Below are 27,990 nucleotides of genomic sequence, written 5' to 3' on the forward strand. Positions count from 1 at the left end.
GGGTTCGTTTGAAGAATGAGGAACCGACGGGGCGCAGCCTAACAAAGGGAGTGGCTCCACGTGTTCCTAGAGTTGGAAGAGTGGCCCCGCTCGCGGTCGCTAAAGCTGATCCGGACACTTGGGCGCGGCTAATTAGAATACTGACTGGGTCCGCCCAAAGGCCTTCACCCTGTGGCCTCTGACCCGGGAGGATCTGCTGCTGGGCAGCTGAATCTTCGCCGCTGAACTGACGGGGGCTGCCCGCCCCACTCCGTCATGGAGACCGCCGGCACCCCTGAGGCTCCGGGGACAGGTGACCGACCCGCAGTGCCCCCCCTCTTTGCGCGCCCCTTTCCCAGGTCTCTGTCCAGAGTTCAGTCGGGCTCCCGAGAGAAGTCCGCGTGCCGGGTCGCCCTGCCCGCCTCTTTAAGTGTTGCCTGGGGTCACATTCGTGCATCCCTTGCAACCCTCGGGACTTCTCTGCCCCACATCAACAGTCGCCCTAGTGTTTGGTGCAGGCCAGGGGCCTCGTGCATTCCTTTCCTCGTTTACCGGCCTTTCTATTGGGCGCCGGGGGCCTTGGGCCCTGCGAGCACCGGTCTGGTAGGAGTAGAGGGTTTATGTCGGAACTTCTCTTGGAGCTCAGAGGACTGTCTTATATGCTTCAGGTGTTAAGGAATGGTATCCGTGATCGTAAAAGAGTCCAAGACTTTATAAACTGCTACGAGCTGCTTCTACCCTGCCTTTTCCTCCACCCGGGTCAATGAAATGGTGCACTTTCTCTTTAAGATTAAAATGGTGGCTTGCTATGGATGAGGACTCCACTTCCGGTGGGGAGGGGGCGGGACCCCAGCCCGCTCACGCCGGAAGTGGTTCGGGTTCTCAAGATGGCGACTCCCTATGTAACTGACGAGACCGGCGGTGAGTGCGGGAATCGCGGAGCCGCTTCTCTCGGGACTCTTGGGTTAGGGGTTCAGACTTGGAGAGGGGTTTGTGCCACGCCCATCCCGGGGCCCCTCCTTTGCCCCGCCCCCGGACCGCCTTCCCCATTCATCCCTGTGGGTTATCACCTGCGCCCCCTTCTGGTCTCGTGTTTTTTTGGGGGGTCTCTGTTTCCGGTCTCCCAAACCCTGAGGGTCCTTCAGTGTCCCCTGCACCGGGACCCCTAGGAGCCTCAACTGTTTCTAGCTGTTGGAGTCCCATCCCTTTCCAGGGTTCTCCAGCCGCCCGGGCTCCCACACTGTCGGTTCCCTCCAATTCCTACCCTCTTCCCCCTCCCCCGTTTCTTACTGTTAGACCCGCTCTCCACCCTCCCTGTTTCCATTCTGTTTCTCCAAGCTGTGTCTCAGCTAGCTGAAGCTCTCCTTGCTACATAGCGCTTTCCTCACTCTGCCTCATCTTCATTTGTTGGGGGTCACTGAAGTCCAGAGGTGCGAAGGGAAGAGGAATTTAACTTTCAACCTGGCTTTCCTCATTGGTGGAGTTTTCCATCTAAAGTGAGAGAAAACAAAGAGGAAAGTATCTCCTGGCCTTTCTCTCAACATCTTTGACAGTTAATAGAACCCCGTTATTTCTTATAGCTTGAGTAGAATTTCAGCCCAGCGATCTGAAATGTTGAAGTCTGTGTTTGTGTGTGAAACTGAGAATTAGAATTAGTTTTCCTCTTATTTTTTGTCTTATTCTAACTGCTTTGTCCTTAGAACAATGCACAATAGCAGTGTTGACCCGGAGATGATCAGATAGATGTATGAGAGACTTGTGTAAAACGCAATGCACGCGCCTGGTTAGTATTTTTGTGTCCCTCACTGTAGTCCTCATGTGTAGTCAGTGACTCTAGTGTTTCATAGAAGTGATCCTTTGAGTGTGCAGTGTATGCATGGCGTGTTTAAACTGTGTCATGTATGCCTCTTGGTTTGCTTTATATGTTTCTTATAGGTAGGCTTCCTACATGATGGTACTTATTGACAAGTTGGTTTCCTGCTCCCGTTCCCTATTCTTGCATTTCAAAGAGTTATGGCAGCATTTTTCTATGTTCTCTACTCAGTAGGTCTTTAACTAGCAACTAGGTTTGTTTGTTTAAGACAGAATCTCACTCTGTATCCCTGATGGTCTTAGAACTCCCTATGCAGACCAAACTTATCTTGAATGCAGAGAGATCCACCTGCCTCAGCCTCTCAGGTGCTGGGATCAGAGGCATGTACTATCATGCCCACCCAACCTTTAAATAAAAATCACCCCCCCACACACACACACATGGTCTTACTATGTGGCCCTGGCTGGCCCTTGAAGGCATAGAGATCCGCCTGTCTATGCTTTCTAAATCGTGGGAGTAAAGGCGCACACTGCCATGGTGGGCAGTTTGCAGCTTTGGATATGTGCCCTATTATTCTTTTGATCCACATGACCCGCCTGACCCCTGCCCTGCCATCAGAGGTATTGTCTGTCTTCTGTGACTGTGTAGACTACACTACTCTTTTGCTTTTCTTCCTACTTCCTACTGTTACTGTAACCCCTGTGTAATGTATTGCCTGTGATTATATAGTGGTTCCTATAAAATTCCCGGAAAGCCACGGTGTTCCCATAAATTATGTTTTGTTTTTAGATTTATTTTTATGTGTGTGAGTGTTTTGTCTGTGTGTATGTCTGTGCACCATTTGTGTGTTTGGTGCCCATAGAAATCAGAAGTATCACATCTCCTGGAACTGGAGTTAGAGCTGTAAGCCTCCATATTGGTGCTGGGAATCGAACCCAGGTCCTCAGTTCATCTCCATGAGCCACTTTTAATCCCTGAGCCATCTCTCTAGCCCTTTTGTTTTTATTTTTGATGTTGTTATTCTGTCTCTAGCACCTTGGGAATACTCTGAACCCCTAGTTCCTGAGCACGAGATCATTGACATCCCTTTGTATTTTCAGCTACACCTCAGGATCACTCCTTCCTGGACCTCATCTGTGACACTACTTTCCTTGCAGGTATTCCCCTCACCTTAGCTCCCTTATCAGTCACCATTTGACTGTCTCAAGTCCACAGAGGCAGCTTTTTGCCCTCGTTAGGTTTTCTGGTTCCGTGTGTGTGAATGTGTGTACCTGCCTGTGTGCACGTGCATGTGTGGGGACAGGTCCACATGCATGTGGAGGCCAGCTGTTGATGCCAGGTGTCTTCTTCGATCCTTCCCCACCTTATATCCCAGGTAGGATCTTTCACTGTAACCCAGACTGGTGATTCACTAGTCTAGTGAGCCAGTTTGCAGTGGGGAATCCCGTCTCTATCTCCCAAGTGCTGGGATTATAGGCGCACCACCAGCCCACATCATGTATGTGGATGCCGGTGGTCTGGATTCTGGTCCTCATGTAGTGTGGCAAACACTTTACCCTCTGAGCCATATCCCTAGCCCCCTCTTTTATCTTTTTTTTTTTTTTTTGGTTGTTGTTGTTGTTCTTTATTTTTGGCTTTTTGAGGCAAAGTCTCTTGTGGTCTAGGCTGGCCTTGAACTCCTATTCTTTTTGTTCCCACCTATGCCTGCATTACAGGCATTCCGTTCAATACTGTACTTGACTGTCTTTATCTCAAGTGAGATCCATCAACTCTGTTCTCGGTTTCTGATTTTAGACTGTAACATATTGCTAGAAAAGAAAAAAGTTAAGAGTTAGTGAAGTGTTAAATTCTGTCAATATCACAGCTTTTGCCAGCTCTTACTTTCTAAATTCTCCCATGGCTATTTCACTAACTTTTTTCCAAACCTCCGTCACTATGCCTTTCATTCTTTCTTCTGTGGCAAAAATCTTCACTTTCTATTTCATTGAAAAATTAAAGCCTGTCATTTCTGTTCCTCTCTGAGTCACAGCCAGGTATTTGTCGTTCTTTCTCCTTCCCACTCTCTCTCCTGCCTTCCATCAAGGTTTCACTGTGTAGCCAGTCCAGTCTGTCTGTCTCAGATCCACGGCAATCCTCGTGCTTCAGCCTTGTGAACACTGTGATTTTTGTTGTTGTTGGGTTTTTTTTTTTTTTTGTTTTTTTGTTTTTTTTTCCCCCGAGACAAGATTTCTCTGTAGCTTTGCTGCCTGTCCTGGAACTAGCTCTTATAGACCAGGCTGGCCTCGAACTCACAGAGATCTGCCTGCCTCTGCCCCCTCTGCCCCCTCCCCCCCCCCCCCCCCCCCCCCCCCGCCTCCCAGTGCTGGGATTAAAGGCGTGCACCACCACTACCCGGCTTGTTTTGATTTTTTGAGACAGGGTGTTTATTTTGTGTGTGTGTGTAACAGTCCTGGCTCTCCTGGAACTCACAGAGATCTGCTTGCCTCTGCATCTGAGCGTGTGCCACTGTGCTTAGCATGGGTTGCTACTGTTCAAATCCTGATTTCTTGAAAATCAAGTTTCATCTGCTGTTTTTAGTTCCTCACTGCTTAATTTGCTGCTCAACTATAGTTATTATTACTAGCAGTAGCCACTCTCCGGAGCTCCTACGTCTGTTTTCTAATGCTGAGGGTCTCAGTGTTTGGATACTGTCACATTTCATACTCAGCTCTTCTGATCTTCCATTGTTATTTCTGTTATGGGTACCCTTTCTTAACCTTTTCTTTTAAGACTTGACTGGATTTTATTTATTGTGTGACAGTGGGATGGTATAGACTTTCTCAGAACAGTCGTAGAGAAGATGCTACAAAGAATTCCTGTTTACCATGTGCCTGTTCCCTGTTACCAGCGTCTTACATTATTAAAGTACATTTCTCCCAGTTAACTAATCAGCATCAGTACATTTATTATTAGCCAATGTCATATGTTGTTCAAGCTAGGCATGGTGGTTCACACCTGGGTTACCAGCGCGTGAGAAGCAGAGACAGGAGAATCGCTACCGTTTGAGACCAGTCTGGGTTACATAGACCTTGTCTCCAAAAAGGAAACCAATTATTAAAACATGGAGGTCACCTTTAATCCTAGCACTTGAGGGGCCAAGGCAGGTAGATCTCTGTGAGTTTGAGGCTAGCCTGGTCTGCAGAGCCAGTTCCAGTATAGCCAGGAATACATAGAGAAAGCCTGTTTTGAAAAAAACAAACACAAAACAACAACAAAAAACCTGACTAGTCTATGTAGTAGATTCCAGGACATCCAGAGCTAAGTATGGAAGCTTGATCTAAAAAAAAAAAAAACAAAGTTTTTTTTGTTTTTTGTATTTTTTCTCATGTCTTCTTGATGTTAGCTTCTCAGACTTTACTTGCTCTCAATCATCTTGATGGACTTTTTAGGATATTTTGAGTGTGTGTGTGCGTGCACGGGTGTGAATGTGTGTGGAATGGATGCGCATATGTGCCTATTTGTAATTTCAGAAGCCAGAGGAAGCCAGCTGGTATCCTGTTCTCTCTCTGTCAGGTTTCCCTGAGATAAGGTCTCATACTGAGCCTGGAGCAAGCCTTAGCAGTCTTCCCTTTCTGCCCATATGGTGTGGGGTCACAGGTACATATGGCCACACCTGACTTTTTACTCAACACACTGATGATTTTTTTTAATAATTTATTTTATTTGCATTGGTATTTGCCCTGCATGTCTATCTGTGTGTGGATTCAGAGACAGCTTTTAGCTGCCATATGGGTGCTGGGAACAGAACCCGGGTCCTCTGGAAGAGCAGCAGTCAGTGCTCTTAACTGCTAAGCCATCTCTCCAGCCCCACACTGGTGATTTTTTTAAACATTATTATGTTTGTGAGTGTGTTTATGAGTGTTTTGCCAACATATATGTATGTGCCTGATGCCTGGATCATAAGATACAGACACCTGTGTGCTGGGGATCAAACCTTTGTCCTCTCTTAACTGTTGAGCCAGTTCTCTAACCCAGGTGCTTAGGGTTTGAACTCTCATCCTCACGCTTGCACAGACTGCTTTACCTACAGCTGCTTTCCCCAGCAGTTTTTAGCAATGTTAAGTGTGTATTTTGAAGATTCCCCTTCTGTAGATTGATACTATAAAGTAGTCCCACACCAGCTCAGAATTTAGTACAATAAATAGTTCTTAGCTGGGCGGTGGTGGTGCATGTCTTTAATCACAGCACTTGGGAGGCAGAGGCAGGCGGATCTCTGTGAGTTCGAGGCCAGCTGGTCTACAGGGCAAGTTCCGGGACAGCTAGGGATGTTACACAGAGAAACCATGTCTTGAAAAACTTTAAAAATATATGTATAAATAAATAAACGGTTCTTTAAGGGTAAACTCACAGATCTTAGTCCTCTCCAGAAGGCCGGGGAACAAGAATGGAAGAGAGAGAGGGAGGGAGGGGCAAGCTTTAAAGTGTAAGACCACGCCCAAGTGGGCTGGTATCTTAAAGACTATTGGCTGAAGGAGTTTCCACAGTACTCTTCTATTGGAATTTCTTCTGTCTCCACTATCCCCAGTTCTGTGTCTTCTGTGTTTATATATATAGACATGTTCTAGGTTTGTCTGGAACTACCGTGTAGCCCAGGAAGGCCTTGAGCTCTGTCTGGATCCACCTTTCCTCAGCCTCCTGAGTGTGAGGATTCCAGGTGGCTGTCGCCATCCCCAGCTGTTTAATGTTTCCATCATGATTAAATTTAGATTGAGTGAAGATATTAGAGGCTATGAGGAAGTCTACGGGTGTGTTAGATAACAGTGATTCCCCTCCCACCCTGTGTAGAGTTCGTGGCACTGACAGCTTTCTGAAGCGGTGTTTAGAAGGTCTTCTCACTGTAAAAGTTTTCCTTTCCTCATTTAAAATTGTTAATTTTTTTAAAAAGATTTATTCATTACGTATACAGTGTTCTGCCTGCAGACCAGAAGAGGGCACCAGATCTCATTACAGATGGCTCTGAGCCACCATGTGGTTGCTGGGAATTGAACTCAGGACCCCAGGAGCAGTCACTGCTCCTAACCTCTGAGCCATCTACTTCTCCAGGCCCTTGTTAATTTATTTTTATGGGTGTTTTGTGTGCATGTATGCCTTTCCAACATGTGTGCTTGGTGCCCAGTGAAACCAGAAAAGGGCATCAGATCCCCTGGACAGTTGTTGGCTGCCATGGCTGCCATGTGGGTGCTGGGAATCAAACCTGGTCTCTGGAAGAGATGATCTCACCATCTCTCCAGCTCCCACCCATATATTGTTTTTATGAGGGCAATCACCTGTGAGCCCAGTGAGGCGTGGTGTTAGGATTTCCTCTTTAAGGCAGGCTATAAGGAGTTTCTTCCTGACATATTTATTTCTGTTTTTTGTTTTGATTTGTTTTTAGTGTGTTTTGGCCTTTTGCGACAGGGTCTCATTTGGTAGAGTAGACTACCCTGGGACTCACTATGTAGCTCGGGTTGTCCTTGAACTCACAGCAGGTTCTCCTGCTTCTGCTTTCCAGCTGCTAGATGTATAGGTGTGAGCCCCACACAGCATCTTGTAGCCAGCTCCCAAATCAACCCATTTCTATTAATCTACATGCTGCTACATAGCCAGGGACTATTCTCCTTCTGCATCTCTTGCTTCTTCTCTGTCTCTCAGTGTCTCCTCGTGACTCTGCCCTTCTTTCCAGCATCCTCTGTGCCCGGAATTCCTGCCCACCTATTGGCTTTGTTGGTTTTGTTTAGTTGTTTTTTTTTTTTTTTTTTTGCGACAGATTTCTCTGTGTAATAGTGCTGGCTGTCTTCCTCAGACTCACTGAAATCCACCTGTATCTACCTCCCAAGTGCTGGGATTAAAGGCATACGCCACCACTGCCTGGCCCAGTTTTTTATTAAAGCAGTCAGAGTGTCATCTTTACAGTGAACAAAAAGCTTATTCCACAATGTTCCCTTTTTTTTTTTTATTTTGTCTAAAAAGGAAAGGTTTTAACTCTAACACAGTAAAACTATGCAATAAGAACAATTATCAGATAAGAATTACATTTACAATCTCATTTGTATTTGGCAAATTCAGAGAAAATACTCTATTATTAATCCTATCTTGGTGAGTCCGATGTAGTGCAATGTTTTTTGCTCTTTGGGGGAGCCCGTCACCCAGCTCCCAAATAAATCACACAAAGGCTTTTTCTTACTTGTAATCACCCAGCCTTATCTCGCCTTATTTCTTGCCAGCTTTTCTTAACTTATCCTTTTGCCTCTGCTTTTTATTTTCTTCTTTGTATCTCACTTTCACCCTTACTCCGTGACTGGCCCCTGACGTCATCCTCTCCTTGTTCTCTTTTATTCCTCCTCGTCCTCCTCTTCCAGATTTCTCCTTCCATTTATATTCTCTGTCTGCCAACCTTTCCTATCCTTGCTGCTGCCTTGTTATTGGCCATTCAGTTTTTTATTAGGATGTCAGGTGTTCTAGAATCCCAGCTTCACAGAGTTAAACAAATGTGGCGTAAACAAGTCACACACCTGAAAATAATACTCTACATCAGTCCAAAGTTCTGTGCCTAATTTAACTTCTCGTAACTATGGAAAACTCTTACTATAAGTATCTAGTTTTCAATTCCATCAAAGACCCCCAGAAGGAAATAATATTACCTGAGTAAACAGGAAGTGCAAAGCAAGCAACTTTCAAAACTATAAGAAATGGCAGGAACAGCTGCTGCCTGGACAATCACCCAAGATTCCTTTGTATCAGCCTGCAGACCTAGAATATCTGACAGACTTTTCTTTTTTTTTTTTTAAGATTTATTTATTTATCATGTGTACAACATTCTGCTTCCATGTATGCCCACACACCAGAAGAGGGCGCCAGATCTCATTACAGATGGCTCTGAGCCCTCATTTGGTTGCTGGGAATTGAACTCAGGACCTCTGGAAGAGCAGTCAGTGCTCTTAACCTCTGAGCCATCTCTCCAGCCTCCCAGACTTTTCTATCTTTTATTTTTTCTGGCAGACTTTTCTATGAAGCAGGAATTTTGAAGAACTGTCCCACCTAGTCTTGGCAAAGTTTAGCAGACACTTTTCTGTATGTCCTGTAGAATGTGTGGCAAACTTTTCTATGAAGCAGGAATTTTGAAGGACTCTCCTGCCTTATCTTGGCATTGGACAGTCTTTTCCCTTTCTGTCCTGCTTGTGCAGTTTGGATAGCCTATTGTCAGCTGTCAAGGAAAGAACAGTTTCTTTGCCCAGTGGCTAAACTTGCCACAATGAAAGCAAACTCTATATGGACTTTCTTAGATGCCCGTCATCTCTGAAGTAAATTGTTGCTGCCGGGAGCAGACCTCTCTCCTTGCCATGAAAAGTCCTATGTTAAGAATAGGTTGAGAACCACTGCTTTACAAGTTTGGCCAGAGACTTAACCTGGAGGCTTGCTGTAGGTCATCCTTAGCTGCATAACAAGTTTGAGGCCAACCTGGGCTACACAAGATCTTGTCTCAAGATAAAAGACACTATTCTATGATGTGAGCACAGTGTCCTCCCCTGCCGTGTCTTAAGATAAGGTCTCTTTAAGCCAAGCTGCACTTGAACTCATGGCAGCTTTCCTGCTTCAGCTTCCCGAATGCTGAAATTTCAGTTCTGAGCCATGATGCCTAGCTTTGTCCTTGATGTCTTGAAGATTTAGTCAGGTTTAGTGGCACACAGCTTTAATCCCAGCATTCTGTAGTCAAAGGCAGGTGAAAGTTGGTATTTCTACACCAGCCAGGGCTACATAGTGAGATGTTATCTCAAACAAAATAAAAATAAGCAAGCTTGTTGAAGACTGCTCAGCTTGTAACTGGTAATTCTCTCCAGTGTCAACAAGACATTATGTGTGAACTTGCTGGTGTGATGTATTTCTGTTAGTAAGAGCCCATCCTAACTGTTGTTAGCGCAAGGGGAATCCCACAGCTTTGGTTTTAATAGTTGTCTCATCATCCCTTCCCTTTCTCTGCCTAGAGGAATATGGGCTGCTCTTTTGTATTCCTAACCAGTCTCTCAGTGCAGCTCTTCCAGGCTTTCCTAATCTCCTGTCACCTTCCCCTGTGTTCCCCTAGTACTTCCCCCACCCCACTCCCATTATTTTTCCCTGAGACAGGGTCTCTGCTGGTTCAAACTGACCTCACTGTGTACAGCAGGCTGGCCTCAAACATGACATAGTGTGGAGATCTGGAGTCCATGCTCTCCTTTCCTGGGTAGTGAGGCTGGCAGAGCGAGCACTTTTACCCCCCAAGTCACCTTCTTGAACTCACAGAGATCCTCCTGCCTCTGCCTCCTGAGTGCTGGGATTAAAGGTATGTGCCACCACCGCCCAGCCTAAAAAATTATTTTTATTGCTTTGTTGTTTATTTGAAATTGGGTCTTACATAGCCAAATCTGAGTTCAACTCCTGGTCTTCTTGCCTCTAGTACACCTGTATGCTAGGATTATAGGCATGTTTTGCTATGCCCAGTGTATACAGTGCTGGCTGTTAAACACAGATATTTGAGGCAAGCATTCTACCAACTGAGCTAAATCTCCATCCGTGTGTGTGAGTGTGTGTGTGTGTGTGTGTGTGTGTGAGTGTGTGTGAGGGGGGGGATGTGAGAGGGTTTGATGTCGTATTGGCTGTCTTGTTCCTTGTTATGTAGCTCAAGCAACCCTTCAACTCATGTGGCAGCCCTCTTGCCTCAGTCTCTTCCAGGTAGATCGTAGATTCTTGAAACTAAATATCTTGCTCAGGCTGGAGAGATGGTTCAGAGGTTAAGAGCACTCAAAAGTTCCTGAGTTCAATTCCCAGCAACCACGTGGTGGCTCACAACCATCTGTAATGAGATCTGGTGCTTTCTTTGGGTGTGCAGGCATAAATGCAGGCAGAATACTGTATACATAATAAGTAAATAAATCTTTAAAAAAAGATATCTTGCTCCTCTTGATAATCCTGAGTACTTTGTATAGCAGTTTTCTCATAGTGTTATCAAAATAAGTGTATCATATTTAACTCACTTATAATCTGACTTCAGACCCCTGGGCTTTCTTGAGGTTATATTCTTGGAAGATAAATTAGTATTTCAAATTAGCAAAAAATGATTTTCTTATTTTCCCCATCCTTTGTCTCTCTGCAGTATTGAACAGTGCTAAACATTTGCCCCTTACAATAGCATTTAATGTACTTTCCCACCTACTGTAACTTTAAACTTGTTTTCCATGGCACAGTACTGTCCTTGGAGTATTTTCTGTCATTGCTGCTGCTTTTTCTTCCTTGAGAGCAATAATCATGATCATTTCTCTAATCTGGACACTCTTTTTATACTTTCTCTCTTTTTACAGTTATTTATTTATGTACTTACTTATCGGGAGGGGACGTGCACTCTATTTTATGAAGGTCAGAGGACATCCTGCAGGTGTCAGTGCTCTCCTTCTTCATGGACTCAGGGACAAACAGGTGGCCAGGTTAGCAGCAAGCAGCTTTCCCCACTCAGCATTCTCCCTGGTGCTATTTTTTTCTTTTGTAGAAATTATACCCAGGATCTGCAAAGATGGCTCAGTGGTTAAGGGCACATATTGGTCTTCCAGAGGACTCAGGTTCAATTCCCATCACCCGTGTTAGCTGACTCAACCACCTATAGCTCCAGCTCCAGAGGGATTCAAGACCTCTGCAGACACTTTACTCATGTGCATATATACATAATTAAAATTAATAAAACTGGGGACATGGTTCAACGGTTACGAGCACTAGCTGCTCTTCTGGAGGACTTGAGTTTGGTTCCCAGCTCCCACATCAGACAGCTCGTAACAGTCTGTAACTCTAGCTCCAGGGGAGTCCAGTGCCTCCAGCCTCTGTGGGCACCTGCACTCATGAGCATATATGTGCAGGCAGGCACACGCCTTACACATAAGTAAAAATAGCAAAAATAAATCTTCTTAATAATAACAGAAACAACAAAAACAAATCTTTAAAAAGAAAAAGAAACTGGCCAGGAGGTGGTGGCGCAAGTCTTTAATTCCAATCCTCAGGAGGCAGAGAGGCGAATCTCTGTGAGTTCGAGGCCAGCCTGGTCTACAGAGCAAGTTCCAGGGCAGGCTCCAAAGCTACAGAGGAACCCTGTCTCGAAAAACCAAAAAAAAAAATCAAAAAAAAAAAAAAAAGAAAGAAAGAAAGAAAAAGAAACCGTCCCCAAGCATTATAGTTGTTAGTCCTGACCTGAGATCTCCCAAGCTCAGACCTGTGACCGGATCTCTATACTTTGCAGCAGGTCTCAGGGATGTACATCTTTGCCAGTTAATTCCTGGGTTCCTTGGAATGCTCCCAGGCCTTGTGTTACTATGTACCATCTTTCTGCAACTCTATAGTCAAGTCCCTGCTCATACTAAGAACTTGCATTGGAATTACTTGGCTTGGTGGCTAAGAGCACTTGTTGCTCTTATACAGCACCTGGATTTGATTCCTGGCACCCATAGCTGCTCATAACTGCCCGTAGCTCCAATCCAGAGACTCAGATGCCCACTTCTAGCCTCTGCCAGCAACAGGCACACATGAGCATATATATATATATATATATATATATATATATATATATATATATATATATATATATATATATATATAGGCAAAACATTCTATACACTAGCAAGTGGAGTTTAGGAAATAGTTTGAAATTTCCTATAGCAGCAGCCCCTAACCCGTAGTTTCTGACTAAGAATGTTGTCTGAAAGTCCTGATATTCTGCCCTTGGTTTTTATTTCTAGGGGTGGGAATCGACCAACCTCTCCCTTTTTGACTTCACCCTTGGATACCATCAAGGCCAGAGGATGGAGCCAAGATAGCATAGAATAGGTGCTCCTTTCTCGTACGGGGCTTTTTGTGTCTGAGGGCTTCCACGCTGGTTATTCAACAGCTTCTGCCTCCCTTTCCTTGCTGTCCTCACTTCTCAAACCACTGGCTCTAGGCTGACCCTTAACTATCAGTTACCTGTGGCTAAGTAGAGAATCAGAAATACAGTACAGCCGGGCAGGGGTGACGCACATCTTTAGTACCAGCACTCTGGAGGCAGAGGCAGTCAGATCTCTGAGAATTTGAAGCCAGCCTGGTCTACAGGGCTTCATAGAGAAACGCTGTCTCAAAAAACCAAACCAAAGTACAGTACAAAATATCATACTTACATAATGTTTATTATGGAATATTGTTATAGTTCTATTTTGCTATTATTTGTTATTCACAGATTAATAAGCACTATCATAGGTTTATATGTAAAGAAGAAAAGAGTATACAGGATAAATGTGGTGGTGGTATATGCCTATAACTCCACTGCTTGGAGACTGAGGGAAGAGAAGTGGATGGTAGGAAACCTGGAACCAGTCTGGGGAACATGGTGAGCACAGGGTCACCTTGTGCTCTATAGCAAGATGACTTGTTTTTTATTTATTTTTTAAAATGACCTCACTATGTAGTCTTGAGTGACCTGAACCAAAGTTTATTTTATTTTATTTTATTTTTGTTTGTTTGTTTTTTGAGACAGGGTTTCTCTGTAGCTTTGGAGCCTTGGAATTAGCTCTTGTAGACCAGGCTGGCTACGAACTCACAAAGATCCGCCTACCTCTGCCTCCTGAGTGCTGGGATTAAAGGCATGTGCCACTGCTGCCTGTCCAAAGTTTAATTTTATAAAGTGTCTTTCATGTACTTGGCTTTGGTTGTGACCTATTAGACGAGGTTAGATTGCGTTAGACTCTCCACTCATAGCGTTTTGTCAACAACCAAAGGTTTCAGGGTGTGGGTATTTCAGATTTAGATTTTTGGGTTAAAGATTTTGAACCTGTGTGCAGAGTTCAGTGCTACTTGCTCTTCCTTTTTTCCTCTCTCCCTGCTCCCTCCCTCCCTCCCTCCCTCCCTCCCTCCCTCCCTCCCTCCCTCCCTCCCTCCCTTCCTTCCGGTTTTTTGCTTTTGTTTTTGTTTATTTGTTTGTTTTGCTTTTCAAGACAGGGATTTTCTTTGTATCCCTGGCTGTCCTGGAACTCATTCTGTGGACCAGGCTAACCTCAAACTCAGAAATTCGCCTGCATGTGCCTCCTAAGTGCTGGGATCAAAGGCATGCGCCGCACCTGGGTATTGCAGTACTGGGACAGCTTGGAATGTGTCCCCATAGGTGAGGGTAGTACTGTAATGTCTGGTTTTAGCTCTGTCCCTGAGTCTCTGTACGATATTGCTTATCTAGTTGAATTCGCTCTTTTCTCAAAATTGTTTTCTTTGCATCAGTGGCTTTAATTCTGGCTTTAATTCTCCCAGTTTTCAGCATTTAAATGTGATACTGTAATTGGTTGTGTTTTCTTTTATCATCTCCTGCTACAAGCAGGCAAGAATTTGCTTGCTTTAATTGTTACTGCATCTCTAGCTCCTGTTCATAGTGACTGGTACAACATAAGTGCTCAATAAACATTTAAAATCCATGTGTGCATAAATGTTATTACTACGTCTTTCTAATAGATACATTATGAAAATTAATAGTATACATGTGAACACCACATTAAACCCTCTGTCACATTTTTGGTTATGTCTTCTCCAGTACAAATCTTGACTGTCTTTGGCTCCTATTGATAGATTCATTTTGAATCTATCATTTTTTTCATTTTTATGAATTTTTTCTCTCAATACTATGTGAACCGTTTTAAGTCAAGTCTTCTCATGTTGCGGTAGCTGTTTATACTTTTCCTACTCTTAGTTTATAACTCTTTTGCTCCTTTGTACCTGTGGATTTTGCCCCTTTAAACTCAATCAACCGTGGACTGAAAATAAACTGTAAGATGTGTGCCTACATCTGGTTACTGGGGAGAATGAGCAGCAGACACTTAAGCCTAGAAGTTCTGGCAGCATAGCAAGAACCTCCTCCCCAATTGTGTGTGTGTGTGTGTGTGTGTGTGTGTGTGTGTGTGTAGGTACCTACAACCTACAAAGTTCAGAAGAGGGTGTTGGATCTCCTAGAGCTGGAGTTGCTGGTACTTGGGAGCTGCCTAACCTGTGTGCTGGGAACTGAGCTTGGGTTCTCTGCAAGAGTGATAGGTGCTTTTAACCATGACATAGCTCCCCAGCATCTTTATTTTGGAAGATAGCATCTTGCTGTACTCACCATGTGCCCCAGACTGGCCCCAGGTTTCCTGCCACCCACTTCTCTTGCCTCAGTCTCAGGGTTATAGGCATATGCCACCACACTTAGCTTTCCACGTCTTAAAAGAAAAAAAAATACTGAATCCATATGAAATATGTAGATTTTTTCATGTCATTATTCCCTAAGGATACAGTATAAAAGTTATTCATGTCCTGTTTACATTGCATTAAGTATTACAAGTAGGCAAAGACCCTGTCTCACAAAACCTAAACCAAAATAAAAATAACTTTTCTATCCTTTATGTACCAATCATTTTCCAAGCTATTTGGGTTTAAATTCTAAGGTTTTGTTTTGTTTTTCAAGACAGTGTTTCTCTGTGTAGTCCTGGTTGTCCTAGAACTCACTCTGTAGACCAGGCTGGCCTCAAACTCTAAGAGATCCACCTGCCTCTGCCTCCTGAGTGCTGGAATTAAAGATGTTTGCCACCACTCCTGGCCTTCTGTATGATTAAAAAAAAAAAAGTCTGGGATTGATGTTTGGGTATATGTGGTTTCTCTCTCTCACAGTCATGCTCTCCCTTACACACACACACACACACACACACACACACACACACACACACACCCTAATGCTTGCTCTCACTCTTTCTTTCCCTCTGCTCTGACAGGTCCTCATTTACCAGTCAGAGGATAACTTGGGAGTTGGTGGTTCTTTGTGCTGTGTACTAGGGAGACCCAAATCTGGTTGTCAGACTTGCAAAGGCAAATGTATTTGCCCGCTGAGTATGCCAACCGTCTGAAAGATTAGCTTTAAAAATTCCGTGTATGGGTGTTTGTCTACATTTCCACCGTGCATGCAGTGCCTGTGGAGATCAGAAGAGGGCGTTGGATCATCCTAGAACTGGAGTTACAGACTGTTGTTAGTATGGGTGCTGGGAACTGAGCCCAGGTCTCTGGAAGAGCAGTCATTACTGGTGCTTCTCCCTGCTCACCAATTTCCTACATATTACTGTTTGGTAATGATCTAGCACTAATGCCTTAGTTAGGATTTCTTTTTGGTTTTTCGAGACTGGTTTGTCCGTGTAACAGGCTGTCTCTGTAGACCAGGCTGGCCTCGAACTCACAGAGATCCACTTGTCTCTGCCTCCTGATTAAAGGCTAGGATTAAAGACCTGTGCTATTACTGCCCAGCCTAGTTTAGGTTTCTGTTGCTGTGACAAAACACTATGACCAAAAGCAGATTGGGGAGAACAGGGTTTTTTTGGCCAGCACTTCTAAATTACTGTTTATCACTGAAGAAAGTTAAGACAGGAACTCAAACAGGACAGGAAGTTGGAGGCTGGAGCTGATGCAGAGACCATGGAGGGGTGCTACTTACTGACTTACTCAGCCTGCTTTTTTTTTTTTTAAGATTTATTTATTAATTATGTGTGCGGTGTTCTGCCTGCATGTACACCAGATCTCATTACAGATGGTTGTGAGCCACCATGTGGGTGCTGGGAATTGAACTCAGGACCTCTGGAAGAGCAGTCAGTGCTCTTAACCGCTGAGTCATCCTTCCAGCCCTCAGCCTGCTTTTTTTTTTCCCTTCGAGATAGGGTTTTTCAGCAGCTTTGGAGCCTGTCTTGGAACTAGCTCTTGTAGACCAGGCTGGCCTTGAACTCACAGAGATCTGCCTGCCTCTGCCTCCTGAGTGCTGAAATTAAAGGCGTGTGCCACCACCACCTGGCCGCCAGCTTTCTAGTACAACCCGACCACCTGCCCAGGAACAGCACCACCCATCAATCACTAATTAAGAAAATGCCCTACAGCTGGATCTTATGGAGGTATTTTCTCCATTGAGGCTCCCTCCTTTCAGCTAACTCTAGCTGTGTCAAGTTGCCATAAAAGTAGCCAGCACAATGAATCCCATAGTCCGTCCTATCCTGTCACACTACGAGTTTGCAGTCTGTTTTTCCTACTGGCTTTCCCAGTTTCTAGTGTTTTGTTTGATTTTTGTTTTTGAGTTATTTTCTCATCATGCCAGATTGACTTAAAACACTATTAGATGAAGGATTCACTCATTTACTAAAGGCCTAAAAGAGTACTTTTGCTAAGGATTCATTTTCGGTATTGCATGATGCATGCCATGCGCCCGATAGTAAGGTCCTGGACTGTACCCGAAGCCAGCACATCCGTCAGCGCAGCCAGACTAAGGTTGCCGTCTGCATCCCACCCTCCCCAGATTTGTCTGTTTTATATATGTGAACGTTTGTTTGCATGTATGTCTGTGCATGCGCCTGGCGCCAGTGGAGGTCAAAAGAGGGTGTCACAGATCTGGAACCAGAGTTACAGATGACTGTGAGCCTCCGTGTGGACGCTGGGAAGCTGACCTGTGTCCTCTGCAAGAACAAGTGCTCTTTTTTTTTTTTTTAATTTATTTTTTTTATTACGTGTACAGCATTCCTTCCATGTGTTCCTGCATGCCAGAAGGGGGCGTCAGGTCTCATTACAGATGGCTGTGAGCCACCATGTGGTCACCAGGAATTGAACTCAGGACCTCTGGAAGAGCAGTCAGTGCTCTTAACCTCTGAGCCAGCTCCCCACTCCCTCCCTTGTCTACATTTGTGTTTCTGATTTTTGTTTCAGAGTGAACTTCTCTTTCAAACCCATTTTCGACTTTTCATTTACTTTTTAAATTTGTTGTTTTTTGAGAGTGGCTTCCAGGTAGCCCAGGCTAGATTTGAAATTGCTGTGTCCCTGAAGTCTTCTGCCTCCACCTCTAGATCCTCTGGAAGAGCAGCAGTGCTCTCAACTGCTTCCTTTTCATTTCCAACCTGGCTCTTGTTATCCCTCACGTCAGCTGGCTTACGGGAGAACTGTTTTACTGCTGGGAGCATGGCTCAGTGGTCACGTGCTTGCCTAGTATATATATGCAAGCCCTTAGTTCAATTCCCAGTATTCCCTACCCCAGAAAAAACAAACAAGGAACTCTTCTGTTCCCTAAATTCTCTCACCCATTACCATGTCTTTATTTGCTTTCCTCTCTCACTTCTGCCTGTCACGTCACATCTTAACCATTTTCCTCTTTAAAATTCTTCATTGCATGTTTGCTGAGTGGTGGTGGCACACTCCTCCCAGCATTTTGGAGGCAGAGGCAGGTGGATCACTGAGTTGGAGGCCCACCTGGTCTACAGAGCAAGTTCCAGGACAATCAGGACTGTTACACAGATAAACTCTGTCTCAAAAGGGGGGAGAAAAACCAAAGAATTAATATATGTTTACTTAGTGAGTGGAGTGTGTGTGTTTGTGTGTTCGTGCCACAGTGCACAAGAAAGTCAGAGAACCCTTGTCGTCAGTTCACCGTGTGGGTCCTGAGGATATTATGCTTCTTCACCCCTGAGCCATCTCTTCTCCCTGCTCTTGCCCATTTCAATCAAATAGACAAGGAAAAACTCCACAATTTACAAAAGAGCACGAACATGTAATCTATGTAGGAGTCCCCAGATTTGACTCTCTCGAATTTTATTTTTTTATTTTTGCTTTTCCAGACTATTGTGTGTGTGTCTTCATGTGGGTATGTGTGTTTGAGTGTAGGTATCTATGGCAGACAGAAACATTGGATCCCTGATGGAGCTGAAATGCAAGCTTCTGTGTGGCTGCTAAGAATTGAACCTGGGCCCTCAAAATAGCAGCAAATGCTTTTAATTGCTGAGCCATCTCTCCAGCCCTCTAAAGATTTATTTGAATTATTTTGAGTACATGTATTTAGTGTGTGTGTGTGCATTTGTACCACGGTGCAAGTGTGGAAGCCAGAGCTGGTCCTGAGGATCAAACGTAGGTCCTTGATGCCTTCACCCACTGAGCCTTAGAGCTTTTTATGGGGCTGAGGGTAGCTCATTTGTAACATACACAAACCCCCAGGACCACATACACCAACCCTGCATAGACTGGGACGATAATGTAAGTTCGAGGCCAGCCTGGGATACACAAGCCCCCGCCTCAAATATTTATCTCAATACCTATCTATTTATATCTATATATTTTTTTATACAGTACTTGATTTTTTTTCTAAATAGGAATAATTCTTGGGCTCATGAGATGCCTCAGTAGGTAAAGTGCTTATACAAACCTGAGAAACTCAGTTTAATCCCTGGAATGTAAAGGTGGGAAGAAAGAATTGACTCCTGAATATTGTCCTCTTGATTTCTGCCTGGGCACTGTGTTATGTCTGTGTGTGTGCAGATGTACCCCACAATATTACTCATTAGCTTTTTGTTCGTTTTTTTTTTTTTTTTTTAAGTTCTGGGATTGCGGGAGCAAGAGAGAGAGGGAGAGAGGGAGGGAGGAATCAAAGTGGGGCATATGACAACTGCCTGGAACCCTAACACGTCCTGGCACCCATACACATTCACTAATAAAGATAGAAGTTCTAGTTACAGCCATGCCTGGTTCATGTAGTGTTGGGATGCCGACCAAGCACTCTGAGCGATGAGCCGTGTCTCCTCTGCTCACTCTCATTAAAGAGAGTGATGATGTCTAGTGGTGGTGGGTCCTGGAGGCAGAGGCCAGTGGACTTCTGTGAGACTAGTCTGGACTACAGAGCAGGTCTCAGGACAGCCAAGGCTACACAGAGAAACCCTGCCTTTAAAAAAACAATAAATAGGGGCTGGAGAGATGGTTCAGATGTTAAGAGCATTGCCTGCTCTTCCAAAGGTCCTGAGTTCAATTCCCACAACCACATGGTGGCTCACAACCATCTGTAATGAGGTCTGGTGCCCTCTTCTGGCCTGCAGGCATATACACAAACAGAATATTGTATATATAATAAATAAATAAATATTTTAAAAAAACAGTAAAAAGAGAAATTAATAAGTTAATGATCTCTTCCATCTCTCCTACCAGTTATCCCTCTTACCACAACAAGCATCACAGCCTGCTGTGTGTCCTTCCATATTTTTTTTTTTTTTTTACTGTTTTTCGAGACAGGATTTCTATGTGTAGCTTTGACTGTCCTGGCACTAACTCTGTAGACCAGGCTGACCTCGAACTCACAGAGATCCTCCTGCCTCTGCCTCCCGAGTGCTGGGATTAAAGGCGTGCACCACCACCACCTGGCCCTTTCACATTTTTCTCTTTTTCCTTAAACACAGGCAGTGTGGACCTTGGGGGATCCCCAAGCCCCTTTCCTGCTCATATATATATATATATATATATATATATATATATATATATATATATGATAAAAATACATATGTATGGATAAATATATTGCAAAATTTTGTATATATACAATTTATAAATAGAGGTTGTATATTATATGTGTGTTTTATATATATATTGCTTCTTTCATGGATTGATGGTGCGCTGCTGATGTGAAGTCGTGGTGGTAGCGTTTGGCCATGCTGTAGCACAAGAGTATCTTCATTGTTGCACACACCTCATTTAAGAGGGCCTGTTCACGTGTTTCATGATGAACGTGACCTGTTTTATTAAACCCTGGTCTTCAGTGCATAACTGTTCAGTGGCTGAGAGGGAAGGAATGGGAGTGGCACGCCTCTGCCACACTCTAAATAAGGAGGAGCCCTGTGAGCTGCAGGCGAAATGGCTCTTTAGCTGTGGACACCCTGGTCCTTTACAGGACCTCTTGAAGAGGGATTTGAACCAAGGTCCTCTAGAACAGCCAGTGCTCTTAACCACTGAGCCATCTCTCGAGCTTCATATAATTCAAACCTTGAAGTAAAAATTAGACATTTGAAAAGCTTTTGTCTTCTACAGTGAGCTGACTGACAACTTGCTAGTATTTTTCTAGGAGCTGGGGATATGGCTTGTCTCAACAGGTGCCATATTGATCTTCCAGAGGACCTGGGCTGGTTCCTAGCACCCACATCTAGTGGCTCGCCACTAACTGCCTGTAACTTCAGCTCCCAGGGATCGGCCATCTTTTGGCTTCTATAGTCACCTGTACTCGTGTGCCCACATACACAATTACAAAAAAATAAAAATAAGATTTTTCTGAATAAATATGATTTCTTTCTGTTGCATCAAGAACGAAATGCATGCTGGAACAAAGTAAGAGTATAAATGGGTCTCTAGACTAACTCTGAGAACTTCCACATAGCCTACACTTGCCTTTTGTTTTGTTTTTGAGATAATCTCTTCTATCCTGGGCTGTCCTCAGATTGGCTGTGTTGCTGGGGCTGACCTTGAAATTTTCCCTTCTTCAACCTAATGTGTGCGAACCCCAACTTCCATATTGTAGAATATTACTTGAAGATGTGTAACATTCGTTTATGCTGTGAAATAAGATTAACCTGGGTCAGGAGGCTGAGTCAGCAGCTAGCTGACAGGAAATGATAGGGAGGAACCCTGTGTAGCTAGGATTCTGAAGTGGGGGCTGAGCAGAAGGAAGCCTGTTTTGGGGGAGAAGAGGTTAGCTACTTGCTATTCAGCTTCTCTGAGCCCGCCGAATTTCACCTCACCCTTTGAATTCTGAGTTCTGTAGAGAGTAGAGATCTAGCTAAAGATGCCTTTAGCAGCCGTGCTGGAGCCGGTAGAGCCGGTGTCTGGAGAAGAGAATTCCCGCCTGGTTGCAGCTGACCAGCCGCTGGTAGCTGCAGAGGTGCGGCTGCTGATTAGGACAGCACTTGCTTAAGAGGCAGCTACTGAATTTATTGAAAAACAACATTTCCACTTAGTAAATTATGCTTTTTCAGCTAGTAAATTATGAACACTGATTATTTATTAATATTAATTCCTATCTGTTTTCTTTTATTAACGGCATGGTGTTCCATTGTATATATGAACTAAGGTCACGTGTTGTTGGCCTTTAGATTGCTTTCAGCTTTTGGCTAGTTTAAATGTACGGGGCTAGAGAGATGGTTCAGTGGTTAAGAGCATTTGCTGCTTTTCCAAAGAATCTGTGTTCAGTTCTCAGATTCACACCAGGAAGCTCACAACCACCTGTAACTCTAGCTCCAAATAATCCAGCACCCCCCCCTTTTTATTTTTATTTTTAAGAATTTCCACTTCCTCCCCTCCTCCCAATACCCTCTTTTAGTCTCTACAGAGAGATGCACACACTCACGTAGAGACACGTACACATACATAACAAAACGAAAAAAATGCACAAGCAAATGCCCTTTCCATCCACGCGTTCTGATGCCTTTATGATGTGGTTTCCTACGAGTTTGTTTTTCAGAGTCTGCATCGTGAAATTTGTCTCATCTTCCCCACTCTTCTCCACGGACCTCTTGCTTCGGCCCCTTTATAATCTGGTTCATTTACTGCTTTTGATGTTTGCTTTGCCTTGGGCCTTTGAAGAATGCCATCTCTACCTGCTCTGTCTTACATGCATTATTTAAAAAAGAGGCAGCAGCTCCTTGAGGGCAAGCATAGTGTGTTAGTGAGTGACAGAAGATCGAAAGTTGACATGAGAAATGACGCCTTTGCTGAGTGGCGTTACTTACCTATAATCTTAGCACTCAGGAGGTGGAGGTGGGAGATTCAAGTTCAAGGCCCACTTGGTCTACGTAGTGAGCCCTTGTCTTGCATTAGGTGGGTAGACGGGTGCTGGGGTGGGGGCTGTGCACATTTATAAACACTTGTCTAATCGTGGGAAATGTTTGAAAATAAGAGAGACTAACTTCAACTTAATTTCTGTCATTTCAGGCAAGTACATTGCCTCAACACAGAGACCCGACGGGACTTGGCGCAAGCAGCGGAGGGTCAAAGAAGGATACGTGCCCCAAGAGGAGGTCCCAGTGTGCGTGGTTAGGCTTAACAAGGGGTATTTAGTGGGGTCCCTGCACAAGTATAGCATAGTGTGCCTTCGAGTTCAGGGATGACTCGCCTGAGCCCCAAGGCAATGGAAGGAGGGACAACGGTCTCAGAAAGGAGAGGAAGGAGCTAGGATTGAGGGGTGAGTGAGGGTCCCCAACTAGGCTTATTTCTTTGGCCTCTATTCTTCGATCTGAGAGCCAGAGCTTTGAGTTCTAGGACTTTCTTAACGATCAGGGAACCTGAAGGGCAGAGGAAATGGGGTGTAATGGGAAGGAAGTGAGGTGGAAGCCCGGGGGAGGGGCTAGACGGCGTCTGTAAAGCTCCAGTTCTCCGTTTCCTGCAGCTATGAAAACAAGTACGTGAAGTTTTTCAAGAGTAAACCAGAACTTCCTCCAGGCCTGAGCCCCGAGGCCACTACACCCGTCACCCCATCCAGACCTGAAGGTGGCGAAGTAGGCCTCTCCAAGACAGCCAAACGCAACCTGAAGCGGAAGGAGAAAAGGAGGCAACAGCAGAAAGAGGGAGAGGCCTTGAGCCGGACTCTTGAAAAGGTATCTCTGGGAGACACAGCCCAAACGCCCAGTGCCCTCCAAAGCTCCCAAGGCGCCCCTCCAGCTGCCTCCGATGCCTCCGACTCTGCCGCCACCACAGAGAAAGCCAAGAAGATGAAGAACCTGCGGAAGAAGCTGCGGCAGGTGGAGGAGCTGCAGCAGCGCATCCAGGCCGGCGAGGTCAGCCAGCCCAGCAGAGAGCAGCTGGAGAAGCTGGCCCGGAGGAGGGCTTTGGAGGAGGAGCTGGAGGACTTGGAGCTGGGCCTGTGAGGCTTCGGGAGTAGGGAGTGACTGCGGAATAAACCATGGGGTGCTCTGGGGTCCAGGGAGTGTGGGCCGCAGCAGCAGGAGGGGCACCCCCCATACTGGCTCACTTCCACCTGTGGCCAACTCCGTCCTCCAGAGCCCTAGGCTCTCCTTCGTTCCTTCCCCTTCTCAGCTCCTAATTTTGGACTTTTCCCCCACCCGTTCCCAGTGTTCAAATTCTCAGTGATGACCCTAGGTACTTCTGCTGCTGATCTGGGTGTCTTGTTGAAACGAAAACCGGGGGGTGGGAGTCTGTTAGAGATCTGAGGTTGAGGTACAGGAGTACCCCAAGTCTTAGAGCCCTCGTTCCTGTTCACAGTGTTTGAGTTATTTCCCTGGCCATCCCGAACCTCCTTTTTTTTTTTTTTTTTTTTTTTTAAAGAAAGTAAGAATAAATTCAAGTAGACAGCATGTGGTCAGGTATGGCTCTGTTCTCAACTCTTTGTCAGTTTGCTGAAAGAAGACACTTTAGTTTAAATTTGGTTCTATTTTCATTTTTTTAAAACGGTTTCTCCTGTAACAGTGCTCACTGTCCTGGCACTTCCTCTGTAGGCTAGGTAGGCCTTGAACTCAGAGATCCGCCTGCCTTTGCCTTCTAAGTACTAGGATTAAAGGTGTGTGCCACCACTGCCCAGCTTCAAGCTTAACTTTTTTAATGGTGCTAGGGATTGAACCCAGGGCCTTGCACATGGTAGCTCTACCACTGGTCTACATCCCTCCCTGGCCCTTAATTCTTTTAAAATTATGAGTGCAGCTGGCCATGGTCGTGAGCACCTGCACTAGGAGTGCCAGCATTTCAGGACCAGCCTGCGCTGCAGGGTAAGACCATCTCAACAACAAGTACTGTCTGACAAAGTTAGACCTCAGTAAACGGAAGTTAGTGCTGTTATCCGTGAAATTTAGAACAAAATTAACTTGACATTAATGTCTGTGTTGTGCCATATAGCAAGGAGTCTGTTGTACCTTCCTCACTGCATCTGAAGATAATTTTGATTTACTTTGAATGCCTAGAGTAGCTCTTGAAATTTTACCTTGGATGCTGCCTACGATGACGGGGGGGCGGGGGGGGCAAAGTAATGGTGTGTGTAGACACATCCGGGAGATCTGCCATTCTGTGCATGTTTCACCCATGCTGCGCCTTTGGTTATAGACTAGTGGGGAGGAAAGGGAGCAGCCTCAGCCATGCCTAGCTCTCAGGAATTCAGGAGCCCCACAGAAACCAACCCTATTACATCCTTGCCCTCTCTCCAGTCTTTTCTTAGCGTCTAGATCTTTGGGAATCCCTCCCTTGCCGTTCCCCTCACCCTAAACATTAAGCCACCCATCTCTTGGGTGTTCATGTGTGTGTATGCACATGTGTGTGTCTGTGTGCCCACAAATGTGGAGGAGCCATGCACCCTGTGTTTTTGAGTCTAGGACTCACTGACTGTACTCCGCTGGCTGGCTAGTAAGCCCCAGGGACCCGTCTGTTTCTGCCTCCTTAGACCACACCCCTCAGGGGTGACGTCAGCCTCTTTAGATCACACCCCCAGGGGTGACCTCAGCCTCCTTAGACCACACCCCCAGGGGTGACCTCAGCCTCCTTAGACCAGCCCCCCAGGGGTGACCTCAGCCTCCTTAGACCAGCCCCCCCAGGGGTGACCTCAGCCTCCTTAGACCACAACCCCCAGGGGTGACCTCAGCCTCCTGCTCGCACCTCTTCCCTACCTGGAACTGTAGCTCTCAGTGCTCTATTGTGCTTGTTTAGTCTTCAACCACTGCTCAGACCCGCTGCTAAACTAGTTTGAGACAGAATCTCTGTGCAACCTATGCCAACTTGGAACTGGAATTCACTATGTAGATCAGGCTATGGTCTTCCTACATTTACTTCCTCAGTGCTGAGATTACAGAACCTAGCAGTTCAATTCTCAAATATCCAATGAAATAAGGCTCTGAACCATGCATAGAAAAGAACACAGGTTATAATAAATACTTCACTGGGACCAAAAAGAGACCAAAAGCCCGAGTTCCCTTTTGTAGGAACCCGGGAATTACTTTATACATAGTTTCTGATATTGTACATGTATGATATACATACACATCATACATGGTTAAGTTCCTGAAGGGTAGGGTAGGGGTGAAGTTAGACGGCAGAGTGCTTACTTAGTATGGATGAAGCCCTGGATGTAATTCCCAGAACAACATAAAGCATCAGGATGACACAACCCTGCAGTGTTGACCTGCCCAGGGCAGTAGCAGCAGCAGAATCAGAAGTTAAAGACATTCCCGGTGACGCCTGAGTCCTCACTGCTAGTGTGAGAGAAATTTAAGAGAGTAAAGGCTGTCTCTTAGGAGACACCTACTTTGCAGGATTCCGGGGGTAGTGATCTGCTTGACCCCCTATGTGGGTAGTTTTACGTCAGCTTGACACAAGCTGACTTAACTGAGGGGGCAGGATCTCAAGAAAATGCCTCCATAAAATTGGGCTGTTGGCAGGCCTTTGGGCCTTTTCTTAATGGGTGGTACTTTCCCTGGGCTGGTCCTGGGTTCTTTAAGAAAGGCTGAGAGCCAGGTGAGGGTGGCACATTGCTTTAGTCCCAGCACTTGTGAGGCAGAGGCAGGCAGATCTCTGAGTTCAAGGCCACCCTATCTACAGAGTGAATTCCAGGATGGGCGGGGCTACAGAGAGAAACCTTGTCTCGAAAAACCAAAATAAAATGAAGCAAGCTGAGCAAGCCACAAGGAGCAAGCCAGTAAGCAGCTCCCCTCCGTGGCCTCTGCCTTAGCTCCTGCCTCCAGGTTCCTGCCCTGTTTGAGTTCCTGTGCTGACCTCCTTCAGTGATGAACAGTGACAGGGAAGTGTGAGCCAAACAAACGCTGTGCTCCCCAACTTGCTTTGATCATGGTGTTTCATCACAGCAATAGAAACTCTAGGACACCCCCTATAAGACTTTTTAAAAAGATTTATTTATTTATTATGTTTGTAGCATTCTGTCTGCATGTATGCCTGCAGGCCAGAAGAGGGCACCAGATCTCATTACAAATAGTTGTGAGCCAACGTGGTTTCCAGGGATTGAACTCAGGACCTCTGGAAGAGCAGCCAGAGCTCTTAACCCCGAGCCTTCTCTTCAACCCCCCACTATAAGATTTAAAAATTAAAAAATAAAAGACATCCTCAGTTGTTGTAGACTCTGTCTCAAAATTAAAATGAATCATTTTTAAGGATTTATTTTTATACTTTGTGTCTGTATGGTGAATGACATCTGAGTACTTGTCCCTGGGGAATTCCGGGAGAGGGTGTAGGAGCCCTTGCAAGTGGTCATGAGCTGCCTGAAGTGGGTGCTGGAAACTGAATTCAGGACCAACCTCTGCAAGATCGTTGTCATTGTGCTCTCACCCTCTGAGTCCTTTATCCAGGCCTAATAAAAACCCTTTACTAAAGCCAGACAGAAGCCAGGACTCAGGCAGACAGATCTTTATGAGTTTTAGGCCAGCCAGGACTATGTTGCAAGATCCTGTCTCAAAGGAAAAAATAAAATAAAGGTAGCAGTATAATTGCTATGTGTTTCAGTTACTTTTTAAAAATTATTTATTTTATGTGTACTTTTTTGTTTCTTTTTAAAGAAACATATTTGTCATGTATACAGTGTTCTCTCTGCATATATGCCTGCACTCCAGAAGAGGGCACCAGATCTCATAGATGGTTGAACTCAGGACCTCTGGAAGAGCAGTCAGTGCTCTTAACCACTGAGCCATCTCTCCAGCCCCAACATTTTCTTTTCAGTTTCTGTGATGAGATTACATGAGTGAGGCAACTTATACAAAAGTTAACTTGGAGCTTACAGTTTCAGAAGATTAGAGAGTCCGTGACCATCATGGAGGGAACGTGGTAGCAGGCGGGCAGGCATGGCACCGAAGCAGTAGTTGGGAGCGCATGGCACAGGAGAGAGCTAACTGGCAGCGATGCGGGCTTTTGAGACCTCAAAGCCCAACCCCAGCGACACACCTCCTCCAACAAGTTTCTTCTTCAGAAGCAGTTCCACCAACTAGGGACCAAGCATTGAGTACATGAAGCTATGGGGGCCATCTCATTCAAACCACCGCACTGTGGTGGCAGTAACACTGAGGAGTGGCTGAGAGAATTCATGCTGGTGGGCTTGTGTTATGGTAATCTCAAATGTTCCCCATAGGCTCTTGTCTTGAATGCTTTTCCCCCAACTGCTGGAGCTGTGTGGGAGACTGTAGCCGCTGAGAGGTAGAGCTAGCTGGAGAAGGGACTGGCGACGGTCTCTGAAGGCGATGCCTGTCCCCTGCGATGCCTTCAGCTCCTTGGCCTGCTATGATGTGAGCAGCCAGCCTCCACCACAAGTCCCCATTCCTGTGCCTTCCCAACCACAGTCCACGGAAACTATGAACCAACAATAAATCTTTCCTTGCTTAAGTTGTTGCTGCCAGGTGTTTTGGTCTCAGTGACTCAGAAGT

The 27,990-nt window shown here is 45.3% G+C and overlaps 1 protein-coding gene across 1 annotated transcript; it reads left to right on the forward strand.

The window, feature by feature from the left end:
- The first annotated feature begins 9 nt into the window (after nt 1–9).
- Pym1 (PYM1 exon junction complex associated factor) lies at nt 10–27,949 on the forward strand. The gene is made up of 5 exons (XM_048418325.3): nt 10–292; nt 769–900; nt 2,893–2,949; nt 22,562–22,655; nt 23,016–27,949. The coding sequence occupies exons 2-5, from the start codon at nt 792–794 to the stop codon at nt 23,491–23,493; spliced, it is 738 nt and encodes a 245-aa protein (XP_048274282.1). The 5' UTR covers nt 10–292; nt 769–791; the 3' UTR covers nt 23,494–27,949.
- The last annotated feature ends 41 nt before the right edge of the window (nt 27,950–27,990 follow it).

Source organism: Myodes glareolus, chromosome 26 (assembly GCF_982192425.1).
Source record: "Myodes glareolus chromosome 26, mMyoGla1.1, whole genome shotgun sequence".
NCBI lineage: Eukaryota > Metazoa > Chordata > Mammalia > Rodentia > Cricetidae > Myodes > Myodes glareolus.

Bases quoted from the DNA above. Each gene is read 5' to 3' on its own strand.
- Pym1 (XM_048418325.3), top strand. From the start codon at position 792: ATGAGGACTCCACTTCCGGTGGGGAGGGGGCGGGACCCCAGCCCGCTC. The intron at 901-2,892 runs GTGAGTGCGGGA...TTGTATTTTCAG, and splicing joins TGTAACTGACGAGACCGGCG to CTACACCTCAGGATCACTCC. The intron at 22,656-23,015 runs GTGCGTGGTTAG...CGTTTCCTGCAG, and splicing joins CCCCAAGAGGAGGTCCCAGT to CTATGAAAACAAGTACGTGA.